Source organism: Coptis chinensis, chromosome 4 (genome assembly GCF_015680905.1).
Source record: "Coptis chinensis isolate HL-2020 chromosome 4, ASM1568090v1, whole genome shotgun sequence".
NCBI lineage: Eukaryota > Viridiplantae > Streptophyta > Magnoliopsida > Ranunculales > Ranunculaceae > Coptis > Coptis chinensis.
The window spans coordinates 1,118,115-1,136,482 of record NC_141459.1 but is presented as its reverse complement, the minus strand read 5'-3'; the positions used below and the strand labels follow the sequence as shown (position 1 = coordinate 1,136,482).

Here is an 18,368-nt window from a genome sequence, read left to right as displayed (position 1 = left end):
CTTCAGAACTCCAACTTAGACATTGCACGATAAGCAACTCGGAAGTTCATTTTCTCTTCTTGGGTTGATATTCTATTAACAAAGTAAGCTTCAGTTTGTAATGCATACTCTGTAGTCTGTACAACTTAGGAGTCAAGTAAATGCAGAAGCATGACCACCTTTTGGCTGCAAACTGTAAGCTCATTCTGAACAAAAGCATGTTTCGTACTAATTGCTTCAAGTCCTGTTGATGAATTTGTGAAGATAAGGCTTGTTACTTATCAGTTCATTAAAACAAGTCAGTGTGAAGTTGCAGGTGGCCAGAGCCGTACTATTCATATTTTAAAAAAATAGACCATATTTTCAAACTGTCAATTAGTAGAAGGTAGTTTAATTAGGTACTCGTCAAATTGGATTGGGCAACCCATTTTTTTTTTTTTTACAAATTTGCCATATTATAAGTTTGCATTCAAAGCCCAGACCTAACAACCAATTCAACTGGTCTCGCCATAACGAAATCCACAGGTCATTTGAGTGTACACTCAAATGGTCCCCCATATCGTTTGAGTATACACTCATACGATACCACCATGTCGTTCCATTGTACATGCCCGCGGTCCTCCAAAGTCGTTTGAGGATTGACTCTCTGGTTTCTCCATGAAACGGTCTGTGGGTGCCGTTTGAGTGTACAGTACCATCATATCGTCTGAGTGTACACTCAAACGGCATGCTCATATCGTTTGAGTGTACTTAAAAGCGGTCCATAGCCATGTCGTTTGAGTGCACTTAAAACACAATTAGAAAATCACAATACTCACAATTAGTGCACAAGTGGAAAATGTCTGCAGGGAAAAATGGATAGGAAGCTGCTCGGGATTTACCAATCGAACGTGAGAATAATGTCTCACATACCACTCCATGTAGTTTGGATGACACTCCCATAGATAAGTACATATGGGTCCTCGACTGTTGGGTTGGATCTCGTGATTCTGCCATGACTCCCAATATACAGGCCCAACAGTTGTCAATGTCCATTTCACTTTATACCTGCGTCCGGCTATAGTCCTGGTCGTCCAATTTAGTGTTGGAGGAGCTGCGGGTATAAACTGCATATGACCCAACTAACACATGACCCTTGCAACAACGTAAATCTCCATAACATCAAAAAGCATATCACTCCCTCAAAAAGACAATGTCGTCGACTGGGCGTGTAGCTCTGACATTATCGTATGGATGCTAATCAACCTTAAACAAAATAAAATGTGTCATTAATCACATACTCCAATTATCAATTACTAAAAAAAAGTTGAAACAAATTGAAATACTTACATTGAACACCCGTCATATCATCAAGTATTGCTCGATAATACTGCAATGCATGACATGTGTCCCATAGTGCAGAGCGGTAACTGTATGTCTAAGAACACGCGACTTAGACAACTTATACTCCAAGTTTGGGATTGGCCTGAATAACGGGAAGTACTCACAGATCCACACTTAGATATAAACACACACAGTTAATATAATAATAGAATAATATAATTAACATTAAAAAGAATCCGCAAAATATTTAAGTTTTACATATAGAAGAGTCAAGAAGCCTGAAACACCTTTCACCTTTGCACACGTGGCAGTCCCAAGTCCTCTATAAAAAAAAGGCAAAAATTGCTGCACCCCACGTATACTCGCAGATCTCACTGAATTTCAATAACAACCTCAAATAATAAACCGGCACTCCAGTCCCAGACTTGTCGGTGAAGATGGTATATCCAAAGAAAAATAGTAGATAAGCTCTTACAGCCCATTGTACCTCGCCAAAGTCGACACCTTCCCCTTTACCTTCCGATCTTTATCCTTATCGCTGACTTTTCCAGCAAATTGGCTCCACAAGAATTCTAGCCTTACATTTGAAATGAACCGACTCGTGTCCATCTCCGCCTTAATCACAGGCGGCAAGATACCCAGAGCACGGTGTAGGAGACTCTCCGATTGTTCACGGGTCAACTTTATGTTCCCTCAAGACCGCTTTTTTTCTAATCGCGGCGCTTTAGGATTTGGGAGACATCATCCAAAGTCACAGTCATCTCCCCAAATGGCATATGAAAGGTGTTGGTCTCTGGATACCATCTCTCAACGAACGCAGAGACCAACAACGGATCGTGATGTTTGTAATACCCAAATACGAGATCATAAAACCCAGTCCTCTTAAGTTCATTTTCAAATTGGGAGATCTTTTGAACTAATTCTTGGCATCCCATTGGCTTAAACTTGGATAGATATGAAATACACTTCAACACTCCACGCTACGGCTGAAACAATAAAGACTTAATGAGGAGAAGCAAAATGTTTTGTAAAGACAAAGAAAAATCAAGATACTAAGTCTATTATAATACTTTCTTTTCTCAAACATCGTGAGCCAGATGCACCAGATAGTCATACAGAAGCTCTACCTTAGTAGGGCCACCACCATATACACGTCGTGTGTACTCCAAATTATCCTTGGATTTTCTCACATAGTCTCTCACTGGAGGTGCTTCGACTTCGACTTCCACCGGTGCTTCAACTCATAGTACAAAATATCAGGATATGGGTATTTATCGGTATTCAATTTCTGGATATGTATCGTGGATATATCAAACTATTGGGGATATTTGACATTGTTTCCATCATCATCGTGGATATATCCAAAATATCACAAATATCATGGATATTGTAGATATTTATTGATATATCATGATACATTATTTATATTTATTTGAAATATAATGGTAAATATTAAATAAAATTGTTATATATACAAAATATCACCAAATATCTATAAGTATCTACAAATATCGCAAATATTATCGAAATATACCCGATATAGTCAAATGATATATATCTCTAAACATATCTGATATTTAAATATCTTTTTCTGAAATATAGATAGATATTCCAAGGATCATATATTTTGATATTTTTTACTTGCTTCAACTTCCATAAATTCTTCCAAATCATCATTTTCCTCCCCCTCATCATCATACACTTTTCACCGCCCTCATCACCAAACTCTTCTCCCATCATCTCCATCCTCACCATCATCATCCCCATCACTTTCAACTACACTCTTCCCACCATCCATTACTACATTTACATTTACATCTAAATCTTTATCTACATCTAAATTTTCTAAATTAAAATCATATTACGATATTTAATACTACTATATATTGGGATTTCGTGAATTTTCGGAATTCGAAACTTCCAAAAATCTAAAAATTCATTAAAGGATTCGACTCTATTATATTCAAATTTCATTCATTGGAATTTTGGAAATTTTAAAACAAAAATCAAAAATTTCGGTTTCAAAAATTTAAATAGATAATGGAATCGAACCAGATAAATCGGGAACTATGTTTAGCACAAATGAATTATTCTTAAAACAATCTTTGAACAATCTACACCGAGGGTATACTTCTCGAAAAATTCCCTTCTTTTCTCTTTCTACATCACCTATACATTACCTATATTAGTAGGATCAACATCATATGCTTTTTTATCGCCTCTACGGATTGAAGCCAATGTTTTCGACTCCTTAACTCTCTTCTCCTCAGCTCAAAACCACTATGACCGAAGGAACCAACCGCCACCAAACAACTTTCAGACACCCTTGAATGTAGATTTAGCTACATTATTGGCATTCTTTGATCGATGACCCATTGCTATAAAGAAAAATAAAACAAGTATTAATAACTATAATAAGTTTAATCAAATTTAAATCATATTCTGATTTTTAATACTACTATATATTACGCTTCCAAAACCTTCAAACTTCCAAAACTTCTAAAAATTCCAACAAAGATTACTTCGCCAATGAAACAAATGCCATAATTGGTATACTACTAAGATTATTAAAACAAAAATCAAACATCATTAAATTCAAACAATTTCTAATAGATAATGGAATCGAACCAAATAAATTGCTATGTTTAATACAAATGAACCTAGTCTTAAAACAATGCTTGAACAATGCACCAGGTATACTTCTCAACAAATCAAGTAACCAAAGATTCTAAAACTAACCAACAAAATTACTACATTCTTAAATAACACAAACACTCAAACCCTACAATCACTACAAACATTCAACTCTACATCATTCTAAATGAGAAACTTGAACACTCAACTCCTTACAAACACTATAATCACTACAAACATTCTAAATGAAATTGAATAATAAAATGAATTAAAACGAATAGAATAGAATACAAACCTGTAGTATTTGGTATTTGATGAGAGCACAAGAGAGAAAACGAAAGTGTTTTTAACAATGGCAGTTGCACAAGAGAGCAGACGAGTGTTTTGAACAATGCTTCACTTTCTTAACAACAATGTGGTGATTTAATTGCCCTAAAACTCGAATTAAAACGGTGAGAAAAAGTTTTTGGTTTTTGTATCTCGAAGGTTTTTTTGGTGGGTGAGTGCGCGAGAGATGATACCGGTTAGAAAGGTTGTTACCGGTACAGGACCCTTAGTAGAATTCTTGACTTACTCCAAAGTTTTCCCATGACAGATAATAGTCGTCTTAACGTGAAAAGTAGCATGTACAAATAATGGTTTTCCCATGACAGATAATAGTCGTCTCAACGTGACAAGTAGCATGCACAAATAATGGTTTGAATTTTGAAAGCAACATTAAAGCTAGAATTATTTTCAATGCTTGTATCTACCAAAGGAGTGGTCTAAAATATTTAAAGAATTTTGTCTTAGTCAAAACGAAGGGCAGCTAGAATGCGAAATGAAAGTCTTAGCGAATTCCCACAACCACAAGTAAATTGTCAGTTCTTAATTTTGTCCCTTAAAAATCCTAACTCGATATCATTGAAAATTCGAAACCACATAATTTCTCACGTTATGCGCCCACCATATTTATGTGTTTATAAAATTCTCCTTCCTAACCGGTGACACTTTATGATAGAAATGGAGAAGTAAGATGTACAGGAGGAAATGGAAGAGGAAAGGAATTGTGTGAGAGCCCATGTACTGGTGCTCCCTTTTCCTGGTCAAGGCCACATAAAGCCAATGCTGAACTTATCTATAAACTTAGCTTGTAAAGGTGTAAAAGTGACACTAGCTACCCCTCTGTATATCACCAAGTCTGTAGAAATCAAGGATAGTACGGTTGTAATTGAATCATATTCTGATGGTTGTGATGAAGGTGGTATAGCAGAAGCAGGAAGTCTGGATGCCTACATGGACAGCTTCAAAGATGTTGGAACGAAGAACATATCGAAACTCATTGAAAGACATGAACACTCCACGTACCCTGTTAGGTGCCTCATATATAGTGCTGTTTTACCATTTCTTCTAGACATAGCTAAAAGGCACGACTTAATTGGGGCTTCATTCTATACTCAGTCTTGCACTGTCAATGCCATCTACTTCCACGCTCACCAAGGCACTTTGATTACCCCTGTACAACAGCAAACAGTGTCCTTGCCAGGATTGCCATTACTTAGAACTCAAGAGTTGCCATCTTTTGTTCATGACAAAGAAACTGACTCTTCTGTGCTTCAGTTTCTTTTGGATCAATTTTCAAATGTCGACAAAACAGATTTTCTCCTCTTTAACACATTTGACATGTTGGAGGATCAGGTAAATTTTATTCTTATAAGTAAATATAAATAGCTCCTGGAAATAGCTACAATCTTAGGTTACTATATATATAGTGAACAGAGGATATATTCTGTGTTTATATTGGTAGAAAAGTGGAAATGCATCTATGCTGGAAGTATAAGGTGCTTCCCCTTGTAGCTGATAACCTGCACCACAACACGTAAACACCATAGTACATATATAAACATGTGCTCTCACGAGAAATTGAAGAAGCAGTTTGAAGACAGCTTATTCTAACCACTTTCTAGGACTACAATAAACATGTATTAGTTCATCGATAAAGTTGTGCACATATTAATTTTAGACATCTCTGCTGCTTGGCCTTGCAAACTTTTTAATTGGTTTGAATCTTGAAACAGTTGCAGATTTACATTTACGTTTCCCCTCTACTTGGTAGCTGTTAAATTCTATGTTAGTGGTGATGCTAGGAGAGTTGTGACATTGATATATTAGAGAAACCAAGAAAAGAATAATGGAGAAGACTAGAGATTGATTAGGGTTTGAGTTCTTGAATTTGAGAGAGTGTTTGTTCTCTACCCAGAGTTACATATTTATACCAACCTTAAACATGATAATAGAAACTACTAGATATAGATGTCCACACTTATAGAAACGTGAGACTTTACATATAGGACATATTCTAATACTGATATATTCTAATACTCTCTCTCAAGCTGTAATTACGCAAACTATGCAAATTACAACTTGGAGTGCAAAAAATAAAAGATAAGAATACTGCTCCCCCTTTCGCATAGAACTGTCTTTAGTTGAAGAACTAGAACAACTGTTGAGACGTTCTGGAAGTGAAACTGTCGGTGTAGGCAATGACCTAACCTGAATACTGAAGGTGCACCAGTCACAAACTGAAATCATAACACCGGTTTAGTGGCGTGCTACTTGGCTACTACTCATTTCATTCGCTGTTATGGTTGTCATAATATAAATTGAAAACAATAACACTGATTTGATGTGTGCTTCTTGGTTGCTACTATCAATATCACTGTTAATGTCAACAAAATACTATTATGGGTATTCCCGAATACTGAATATTGAATACTCGTGCAGTTATAACTTGACTGCTACCTGAATACCGATGAGTGCAGTTTAGGCATGACTGCTACCTGGAACATACGTGCAGTTTATGTTTGACTGCTACCTGAAACATATGTGCAATTTAGGAGTGACTGCTACCTGAAACATATGTGCAATTTAGGTGTGACTGCTACCTGGATACTGAAGAGTGCAGTTTAGGCATGACTGCTACCTGAATACTGAATACTGCAGTTTAGGCTTGACTGCTACCTAAATACTAAAGACTGAATAGTGGATATGCCTTGTCATGAAGAGTTCGTCAAGGCATGCTGGAATATGGAGACATGAGTACTCTTTCTCATACGTCTTCATATTCTCCTTCACTCATATACTACTGAATGTCTTCAAATTTCCATATTCCCCCTCTCAAATTGGAATATACAAGGCTAAGTTGAAACATACAAAGGCTTGTCTATTTCGACTTGAACTTGAAACAGAGAAAACCAAATACCAACTTATACAACCAACCAATGCCCACTTCAAAAAACAATACTTCATACTCCAATACAAAAAAAAAAAATTCTAACAGAACATGCATCAAACAATACTCACTATAGAGAGTGGAGGGTGGGTCGCGCCTTTTTATGACTGCGAACTTTTGGAACAATGGAAAATAGAAAGAATAATTTCTTGTGAGATAGAGGTTGTGTGCCCCTATAATACTTCAAAAATCTCGGAACCTGATGTGGGGAGGCTAGAAGCGTCTTGGGTTCGGCAGGCAAAGGCATATTGGGCCTTGGCACTCAATATTGTTTGTATCGAAAAGTTGAAAAAAAAAACTAACTTCTTGCTTGGCTATAGTTGAGTGCGTGCACGCCCTCTTCTCTGATTGAAAACCGAACAGTACTGAAAACAATATTTGGCATGCACGCCTTCGTCCTATACTAACTTCAGAGACTGCGAGATACGGAGAGGTTGTGCCCCTCTTATCAATACTAAGACGAGAGGAGATTGGAAGAAGGAGATCAGCAGTTTAAACAATACTAAGAAACCAATACTGAGAAACTTCGGATCTCTCTCCTAGCATTCTTCAAACAAACTTTAATCACCAGCGGAATCTTGAAAACTTACTTCGAACCATAGAGAATAATGAGACGAGAGATTCCAGAACTTAAAATACTTAAACATGATGATGAATAGTATTGTGAATAGTAATGATGAACAGTAATGATGAACAGTGCCATATTGAAACTTGAATCGAGATAGAAGAATTTCTTCTTGTGAGAAAGATTGAAACTTGAATTGAATATTATACTGAAGACTGAAAAACAAATGATTTTTTTTTTTTGGTTAGGGATTTCTCTCTTAGCATACCACTAAACTTTGATTTGAACCTGCTCTGATACCATATTAAATTCTATGTTAGTGGTGATGCTAGGAGAGTTGTGATATTAATATATTAGAGAAACCAAGAAAAAGAACAATGAAAAAGACTAGAGATTGATTAGGGTTTGAGTTCTTGAATTTGAGAGAGTGTTTGTTCTCTACCCAGAGTTACATATTTATACTAACCTCAAACATGATAATAGATAGAAACTACTAGATATAGATGTCCACATTTATAGAAACGTGAGACTTTATATATAGTACATATTCTAATACTGACATATTCTAATAGTAGCCAACTAGTGAGCGGCCCAAATAGTCCTTACATCTTTACGACTTTACATGTACTCATGTACAGAAGGGATGTTCCAGGAGATGCTTGTAGATTATAACTTATATGACTTTATATTAGATCAGTAAAGCTTTACTCTTAAATGAAGAAAGAAACTCATACTGACCCGAATCAAAAGAGACTAACATTGTACTTGCTTAGAACATCTCTAGGTGGTGGTAGTATTTTCTTCAAATTTGAAGACGAAATTTGGGGAATTGGTTTGTAATTTTGACCAACTCTAAGTGGTCGCAAATTTAGAATATGGCTACCTTGCGCGTCATTGATACTGTCGCCCCCAAGCTGAAAAAAACACTCACGCGACATTCCCACTGTCGCACCAAATTGAAAGTTGAAAAAAAAAACACTCACGCGACATTCCTACTATCGCACCAAATTGAAAAATAAAAAAAAAATAACTCGCCCGACATTAGCAATGGCGCGCGACAATACCACTGGCGCGTGGTGCTGGTCAAAAAAAAAAAATTGTGGCGACATTTGCAATGGCACGCGACATTACCACTGTTGCTCTGCATCCGAAATGCCAAATTTGCGAACAAAAATGCTGAACAGGTGATGTGACCGAATTTGCTTCCACCTAGAGTTGGAATTCCAAGATATTCCGAGTTTTGGAAGCAAATTTAAAGAATTTGGGAGGTGATACTACCACCTAGAGATGCTCTTAATTTCTCTGTTTAATTTTATCCTTCTTATTTTATTTATTTTGATTCTCTTATCAGTTTGCTATTGTATTCAGTGCAACTCTTAAGAACTGAAGCATGTTACTTGATGTAGGTGGTGAATTGGATGGCAGAGAAATGGCCAGAGAAGATGATCACAATTGGACCAGCTGTGCCTTCCTTTTACATGAATAACGGAGTTGAAGACGGCACTCATAATCTTCGAAATCTAATTAATGCTGATTTGAGCTCCTCCATTAAGTGGCTAAATACCAAAGAGACTGGTTCTGTTGTGTTTGTATCATTTGGTACTATAGCCAGACTAGGAGAAAACCAAATAGAGGAGTTGGCATGGGGGCTAAAGCGGAGCAACAAGTACTTCTTATGGGTAGTTAGAGATTCAGAGGAGCACAAGCTTCCTATCAAGTTCAAGGACGAAATGTCCGAGAAAGGGTTAGTGGTATCATGGTGTCCACAGTTGGAAGTGCTAGCGCACCAAGCGCTAGGATGCTTTGTAACCCATTGTGGCTGGAATTCTACCACAGAGGCTTTGAGCTTGGGCGTTCCTATGGTGGCAATACCACAATGGATTGACCAACCCACCAATGCGAAGTTTATCGAGGATGTTTGGAGAGTGGGAGTTAGAGCCAAGGTGGATGAGAAGGGAATTGTTATAAGTGAGGAGATTGAGAATTGTATCTGGGATGTTATGCATGGGGATAGATGGGAAGAGATTAAGAGGAATGCAATTAGGTGGAAGAAATTGGCTATGGAGGCAGTGGGTGAAGGTGGAAGCTCAGATAAGAATATTGACACATTTATTTCTAGACTTGTTTGCACTCGGTGAAAGGCCAGGCCTGAGAGTTAACTGTATTTACTATTTGTTGAATGGCTCTCCAGTGAATACTATAATTAGATCCTAGTTCCACTAAACTATGCGTGTTGTTTGTCTATGACTCTATTCACACTGTTAAATGATCTTGCATTAGTATTGCGATTCTGTAAACCCTGCCAGTCATGGACACCTTTCTTTGAGTCCGGCTACATAGTAACCGGTTACTGGGATCAAATCCCAGCAACCATTACAAATTGCCGTTGGATTGTCTCGGTTACGGATCTCGGCACACCCACATAGATCTCGGTGCACACACACGGATCTCGGATCTAAATCAACGGTGACTTGTAACAGTTGCTGGGATTTGATCCCAGTAACCGGTTACTGGAAAGCCAAATCCCCTTTCATATACTCAGTTTGGCTTCTCTTTCCTAGCGCCTGAATAGGATATATGGTAGATGTTTGTGAATCAATTTACGTACAAGTCAATCTTACTGGTATCTGAAAAATTCATAGATTTGGCTAGATGGAAATATTTGTCAAATTCATGTATAAAGAATAAAGATCTCATGAATACAAGCAAAATTGGAATTTCTGGTGGTATCCAGTTTAGTTAGCCCTCAAGTTCCTCCCGGCCTCTGAAACTTTGTTCATTCTCACATCCCTTCTCGTTCGTTGGATTCAGTTTTTCATAAGATAAAGGACTCGAGATCTCTACAACCGGTACAAAGATAATCTCTGTAACCGTGTTATCTCCCCGTTGATCCGAATCCGAGAGGTGTGTGTGCCTCGATACCTGTGTGTGTGCTACGAGATGTGTGTGTGCGCCGAGATACGAGATGATGTGTGTGTGGTACAGAGATCAATCTCTGTACCCGGTTATAGAGGAACCGGTCTCTAAGATAAATTGGCAAGTTTGAGCTTGGCAATGCTCTCTATAGGGCTCTAGGCTAGTCGGCTGAAGTCAAATGATTGGAGATTTGGAGAATGGTTTCTTTTTGGGCCGCGGATTTGGAGTCGCTTTCCATAGGTTTTGGGCCCATCTGCTCCCAAACTACCTCTCATCCAAAACCTCGGTTCACACTCCACACACTTCCAATCTGCAGATGGTTAGAGCATTTATAATGCAAGTCACTTTGAAGGAAAATAACAACTTGTCACCCTTAAGTCCCCAAAACAATGGTCCAATGCAATGATGACTATCAAGGTAGCTCTTCACTAGGTAACAATCAGGGTAACACTTGCTACTTTGATAGTTACTTTTGGAAAAATCTACGTCTGAATAGAGATGCATATTTTGAATATAGAAATAGTTGGATGTGGAGGGTTCAAATCCACTCCCAAGCAAATAGACATAGGTATATATTAAATATTATGTGGTCTATGATTAGCTTTGGGAGTCTTGGGCTTGATTTGTGGGACTTAGTTTTTGAAATTCGTTTTAGCAGTTTTTTACTCTAGAAAATTTGAATTTCTTTTGTGAGTTAGTTAAAAAAAGTTCTTTGGTGGTTACTTCTTTCTAACAATCATAAAAAATTCAAACTTGTCTTGAGAGACATGCTTGAAGAGACAAAGTGACTCTTTGAACAGACATAGTGACTATTTGAAGAGACACTTCGTTTTTATTTTAAACCCTTGTCATCTTCATTCCAAATCTCTCGAAAAAAAATCATTATCCTCTTTTCTCTTCATTGATTTTATGAAGTTTTCCATTGAGAGTACAAAATCCATTCAAAGATTTGCTAGTACTTCAAAATTGTGGTGCTACATTTTGGAATTACTGATTGTTGTATCCTGGCAAGACGACGCTTGAAGAACTGTGAGCACTCGGACAGGGGTGAAATTTGTCTTTAGGACATTACTTTGCAATCCTCAATCATCAAGTGTAATTTTTTTTTTATTTGGGCTACCCTGAGGATATCCCTATAGGGATGAGTGTGCTGATACTGTTGGATCCGAGATCCAACGGTCCGAAAATTAAAAACAAAAAGGAAGAGAGAGAATGTGAATTTGTTTTTGATTTTCGGACCGTTGGATCTCGGATCCAACGGTATCGGATGTCGTCCCTATGAGGATATCCTCGGGGTAGACGAACTCTTTTTTTTTTACGTTATTTGTGTTAGTTTATAAACTCATTCTTTCTATTCAATTCTGTCATCAATAAAGTTTTATTACTTTGTGTTAATTTTCTATATTGTTGAAGTGTGGTTCCAACGGTTACTGAGTTATAAACTTCGAATGGAACTTTTTATTCCGTCCTGCATGTTTTTTCGACATTTTTTCTTTTTTTTCGGATGGAGATGTTTCATTTTGTCCCTTGCATTTTTTTTTAACGGAATAAAATATTCCGTCCGAATTTTAAAGTCACATTTGCATTAGGCAGTGCCTTATAATTTCTCACCAACAATGTCACTTTGATGAGAAATAGTCTTATGTGGTGACTATGTGAAGGTAACAACTTGTTGCTTCCAAATTATACAGTTATAGCTTTTCAATGAAATTCTTGACAAGTCCATGGGTTGTAGAACGCATCATTTCATCTATACATGCATTAGCAATGATTACATTGTTAACTTTGGTTTCTAGTTTGTACAGACCCAAAGCTCATTATTAGAAAACCCAATATATTTGAGCCGACTGTCTCTAATGGAATACATTCAGCGGGAAAATTAAACTATGCGAACCAAGTTGGGTATTATTCTGGACTTCTTCAAGTTTAACAACTAATGAGTTATTTTAGGAAGTTCTATGTTTCCTGACACCATTCTTCTTGTGCAGCCGTGCAGGTATTCTTGCAAAACTTAAAAAACATAAACTAAATGTTTTGCACAATAATACCCTTAAAATTTAGAAAGAAATGTAATTCTAAGTTATTAGGCAACTTACAAAGTAAAGCTTCAATTAGAAAACCCCATTAAGTGAGATTAGATGTCAAAATTCCTCAAATTGAAGGATATTTTAAACTATGCGAAAAAGTGGAGTACTATTTGAAAGGATATCTTGCAAACTGGCTCCATAAGAATTCTAGCGTTACATTTGAAATGAACCGACTCGTGTCCATCTCCGCCTTAATCACAGGCAGCAAGATACCCAGAGCACGGTGTAGGAGACTCTTCGATTGTTCACGGGTCAACTTTGTGTTCCCTCGCACTGCTCTGCCTCTAATCGCGACACCTAGGATTTGGGAGACATTATCCAAAGTCACAGTCATCTCCCCAAATGGCATATGAAAGGTGTTGATCTCTGGATGCCACCTCTCCACGAACGCAGAGACGATCGACCAACGGCGGATCGTGATGTTTGTAATACCCAAATACGAGATCATAAAACCCAGTCCTCTTAAGCTCATTTTCAAATCTGGGAGATCTTTTGAACTAATTCTTGGCATCCCATTGGCTTAAACTTGGATAGATACGAAACACACTTCAACACTCTACGCTACGGCTGAAATAATAAAGACTTAATGAGGAGAAGCAAAATGTTTTGTAAAGACAAAGAAAAATCAAGATACTAAGTCTATTATAATACTTTTTTTTCCCAAACATCGAGCGGATGCACCCGGATAGTCATACAAAAGCTCTACCTCAAGTGGGGCCACCACCATATACACGTCGTGTACTCCAAATTATCCTTGGATTTTCTCACATAGTCTCTCACTGGAGGTGCTTCGACTTTGACTTCCACCGGTGCTTCAACTTCCATAAATTCTTCCAAATCATCATCCTCCTCCCTCATCATCATACACTTTATCACCGTCCTCATCACCAAACTCTTCTCCCATCATCTCCATCCTCACCATCATCATCCCCATCACTTTCAACTACACTCTTCCACATTTACATTTACATCTAAATATTTATCTACATCATCTAAATCTTTATCTACATCTAAATCTTCTACATTAATATCACCCCTTACTCTCAGTTTCACTATCACTCTCAGCATCTACATTATTTGGAACAACCTCTTTGTGGTCCCCTCTACGCACTGAGGCCGAGATGCCCGCTCCCATTCTTCTCTCTTTCTACATCACCTATATTAGTAGGATCAACATCATATGCTTTTTTATCGCCTCTACAGATTGAAGCCAATGTTTTTCGACTCCCTAACTCTCTTCTCCTCAGGCTCAGGCGCGATACTGTGGCCCGAAGAGGAACCACCGCCACCAAACAACTTTTGTAAACCCTTGAATGTAGATTTAGGTACATTATTGGCATTCTTTGATCGATGACCCATTGCTATAAAGAAAAATAAAACAAGTATTAGTAACTATAATAAGTTTACTCAAATTTAAATCATATTCTGATTTTTAATACTACTATATATTACAGTTCCAAAACCTTCAAACTTCCAAAACTTCTAAAAATTCCAACAAGGATTACTTCGCCAATGAAACAAATGCCATAATTGGTATACTACTAAGATTATTAAAACAAAAATCAAACATCATTAAATTCAAACAATTTCTAATATATAATAGAATCGAACCAGATAAATTGCTATGTTTAATACAAATGAACCTAGTCTTAAAACAATGCTTGAACAATGCACCAGGTATACTTCTCGACAAATCAAGTAACCAAAGATTCTAAAACTAACCAACAAAATTACTACATTCTTAAATAACACAAACACTCAAACCCTAGAATCACTACAAACATTCAACTCTACATCATTCTAAATGAGAAACTTGAACACTGAACTCCTTATAAACACTATAATCACTACAAACATTCTAAATGAAATTGAATAATAAAATGAATTAAAACGAATAGAATAGAATACAAACCTGTAGTATTTGGTATTTGATGAGAGCACAAGAGAGAAAACGAGTGTTTTTAACAATGGTGGTTGCACAAGAGAGCAGACGAGTGTTTTGAACAATGCTTCACTTTCTTAACAACAATGTGGTGATTTAATTGTCCTGAAACTCGAATTAAAACAGTGAGAAAAAGTTTTTGGATTTAATGGGGGGGGGGGGTTGCTGCCCAATCTAATTTGGTGGTTGCCTAATACAGGACCCTTGGTAGAATTCTTGACTTACTCCAAAGTTTTCCCATGACAGATAATAGTCGTCTTAACGTGAAAAGTAGCATGTACAAATAATGGTTTTCCCATGACAGATAATAGTCGTCTCAACGTGACAAGTAGCATGTACAAATAATGGTTTGAATTTTGAAAGCAACATTAAAGCTAGAATTATTTTCAATGCTTGTATCCACCAAAGGAGTGGTCTAAAATATTTAAAGAATTTTGTCTCGTCAAAACGAAGGGCTGCTAGAATGCGAAATGAAAGTCCTAGCGAATTCCCACAAGTAATTGTCAGTTCTTAATTTTGTCCCTTAAAAATCCTAACTCGATATCATTGAAAATTCAAAACCACATAATTTCTCACGTTATAAAATTCTCCTTCCTAACCGGTGACACTTTATGATAGAAATGGAGAAGTAAGATGCAGAAGAAGGAGGAAATGGAAGAGGAAAGGAATTGTGTGAGAGCCCATGTAGTGATGCTCCCTTTTCCTGTTCAAGGCCACATAAAGCCAATGCTGAACTTCTCTATAAACCTAGCTTGTAAAGGTGTAAAAGTGACACTAGCTACCCCTCTGTTTATCACCAAGACTGTAGAAGTCAAGGATAGTAAGGTTGTAAGTGAATCATATTCTGATGGTTGTGATGAAGGTGGTATAGCAGAAGCAGGAAGTCTGGATGCGTACATGGACAGCTTCAAAGATGTTGGAACGAAGAACATATCGAAACTCATTGAAAGACATGAACACTCCACGTACCCTGTTAGGTGCCTCATATATAGTGCTGTTTTACCATTTCTTCTAGACATAGCTAAAAGGCACGACTTAATTGGGGCTTCATTCTATACTCAGTCTTGCACTGTCAATGCCATCTACTTCCACGCTCACCAAGGCACTTTGATTACCCCTGTACAACAGCAAACAGTGTCCTTGCCAGGATTGCCATTACTTAGAACTCAAGAGTTGCCATCTTTTGTTCTTGACAAAGAAACTGACTCTTCTCTTCTTCAGATTGTTTTGGATCAATTTTCAAATGTCGACAAAACAGATTTTCTCCTCTTTAACACATTTGACATGTTGGAGGATCAGGTAAATTTTATTCTTATAACTAAATATAAATAGCTACTGGAAATAGCTACAATCTTAAGTTAATATATATATAACATCTTGAAGGGTCCGGTGGGGGGTATTGTATAAAAAGTGTTGTAAACGGAATCTACCATATATATATATATATATATATATATATATATATATATATATATATATATATATATATATATATATATATATTAAAAGGACCTTAAATAAAATACCAAATCTAAAACACTCACAACTTTTTTCTACAAAATGATTTAAACCCTAATCTTTTTGTGCAAGATATGATCTACTAACCATAAAAAAAACATCTCTACAAAAATTCATTTCGTTTGATATCCTCTAACTTAGATAAAATTGTTTTCCACTTTTGAATATATATATAAAGGTCCAGAAATGTCTAGTTTTTGCATTCATCTTTTGTCAGTGTTAAAAATTGTCAAACGAGTTGAATTTTTGTAGAGATGTTCTTTATAGTTAGCAAATCATATGCACAAAAGATTAGGGTTTAAATCATTTTTGTAGGTGAAGTTGTGGGTGTTTTTAGATTTAAGACTTATTTAAGGCTTTTTTAAGATTCATATATATATATATATATATATATATATATATATATATATATATAAAGTAGAAAAGTGGAAATGCATCTATGCTCGAAGCACCTTTTATATATATATATATATATATAAAAGTGGAAGCATATATATATATAAGGTACCTATATATATATATATATATAAGGTGCTTCCCCTTGTAGCTGATAACCTGCACCACAACACGTAAACACCATAGTACATATATAAACATATGCTCTCACGAGAAATTGAAGAAGCAGTTTGAAGACAGCTTATTCTAAGTTTCTAACCACTTTCTAGGACTACAATAAGCATGTACTAGTTCATCGTTAAAGTTGTGCACATATTAATTTTAGACATCTCTGCTGCTTGGCCTTGCAAACTTTTTAATTGGTTTGAATCTTGAAACAGTTGCAGATTTACGTTTAAATAGTGAGCGGCCCAAACGGTCCTTACATCTTTACGACTTTACATGTACTCATGTACAGTAGGGATGTTCCAGGAGATGCTTGTAGATTATAACTTGTATGACTTTATATTAGATCAGCAAAGCTTTACTCTTAAATGAAGAAAGAAACTCATACTGACTCGAATCAAAAGAGACTAACATTGTACTTGCTTAATTTCTCTGTTTAATTTTATCCTTCTTATTTTATTTATATTTTGATTCTCTTATCAGTTTGCCATTGGATTTAGTGCAACTCTTAAGAACTGAAGCACGTTACTTGCTGTAGGTGGTGAATTGGATGGCAGAGAAATGGCCAGAGAAGATGATCACAATTGGACCAGCTGTGCCTTCCTTTTACATTAATAACGGAGTTGAAGACGGCACTCATAATCTTCGAAATCTAATTAATGCTGATTTGAGCTCCTCCATTAAGTGGCTAAATACCAAAGAGACTGGTTCTGTTGTGTATGTATCATTTGGTACTTTAGCCAGACTAGGAGAAAACCAAATAGAGGAGTTGGCATGGGGGCTAAAGCGGAGCAACAAGCACTTCTTATGGGTAGTTAGAGATTCAGAGGAGCACAAGCTTCCTATCAAGTTCAAGGACGAAATGTCGGAGAAAGGGTTAGTGGTATCATGGTGTCCACAGTGGGAAGTGCTAGCGCACCAAGCGCTAGGATGCTTTGTAACCCATTGTGGCTGGAATTCTACCATAGAGGCTTTGAGCTTGGGCGTACCTATGGTGGCAATACCACAATGGATTGACCAACCCACCAATGCGAAGTTTATCGAGGATGTTTGGAGAGTGGGAGTTAGAGCCAAGGTGGATGAGAAGGGAATTGTTATAAGTGAGGAGATTGAGAATTGTATCTGGGATGTTATGCATGGGGATAGATGGGAAGAGATTAAGAGGAATGCAATTAGGTGGAAGAAATTGGCTATGGAGGCAGTGGGTGAAGGTGGAAGCTCAGATAAGAATATTGACACATTTATTTCTAGACTTGTTTGCACTCGGTGAAAGGCCAGGCCTGAGAGTTAACTGTATTTACTATTTGTTGAATGGCTCTCCAGTGAATACTATAATTAGATCCTAGTTCCACTAAACTATGCGTGTTGTTTGTCTATGACTCTATTCACACTGTTAAATGATCTTGCATTAGTATTGCGATTCTGTAAACCCTGCCAGTCATGGACACCTTTCATATACTCACTTTGGCTTCTCTTTCCTAGCGCCTGAATAGGATATATGGTAGATGTTTGTGAATCAATTTACGTACAAGTCAATCGTACTGGTATCTGAAAAATTCATAGATTTGGCTA

The 18,368-nt window shown here is 36.8% G+C and overlaps 2 protein-coding genes across 2 annotated transcripts; both read left to right on the top strand.

The window, feature by feature from the left end:
* Nucleotides 1-4,906: 4,906 nt before the first annotated feature.
* On the top strand, nt 4,907-9,996 carry LOC147501031 (mogroside I-E synthase-like). Its single transcript, XM_086606069.1, has 2 exons — nt 4,907-5,613; nt 9,179-9,996. Exons 1-2 carry the CDS (start codon nt 4,966-4,968, stop codon nt 9,908-9,910), a joined length of 1,380 nt encoding a protein of 459 aa, XP_086462195.1. The 5' UTR covers nt 4,907-4,965; the 3' UTR covers nt 9,911-9,996.
* Nucleotides 9,997-15,335: 5,339 nt separating this feature from the next.
* Nucleotides 15,336-18,152, top strand: LOC147501030 (mogroside I-E synthase-like). Its single transcript, XM_086606067.1, has 2 exons — nt 15,336-16,016; nt 17,335-18,152. The coding sequence occupies exons 1-2, from the start codon at nt 15,351-15,353 to the stop codon at nt 18,064-18,066; spliced, it is 1,398 nt and encodes a 465-aa protein (XP_086462193.1). The 5' UTR covers nt 15,336-15,350; the 3' UTR covers nt 18,067-18,152.
* The last annotated feature ends 216 nt before the right edge of the window (nt 18,153-18,368 follow it).

Coding starts and splice junctions, on each gene's coding strand:
- LOC147501031 (XM_086606069.1), top strand. CDS start 4,966: ATGGAAGAGGAAAGGAATTGTGTGAGAGCCCATGTACTGGTGCTCCCT. Junction 5,614..9,178: donor TTGACATGTTGGAGGATCAG/GTAAATTTTATT, acceptor TACTTGATGTAG/GTGGTGAATTGGATGGCAGA.
- LOC147501030 (XM_086606067.1), top strand. CDS start 15,351: ATGCAGAAGAAGGAGGAAATGGAAGAGGAAAGGAATTGTGTGAGAGCC. Junction 16,017..17,334: donor TTGACATGTTGGAGGATCAG/GTAAATTTTATT, acceptor TACTTGCTGTAG/GTGGTGAATTGGATGGCAGA.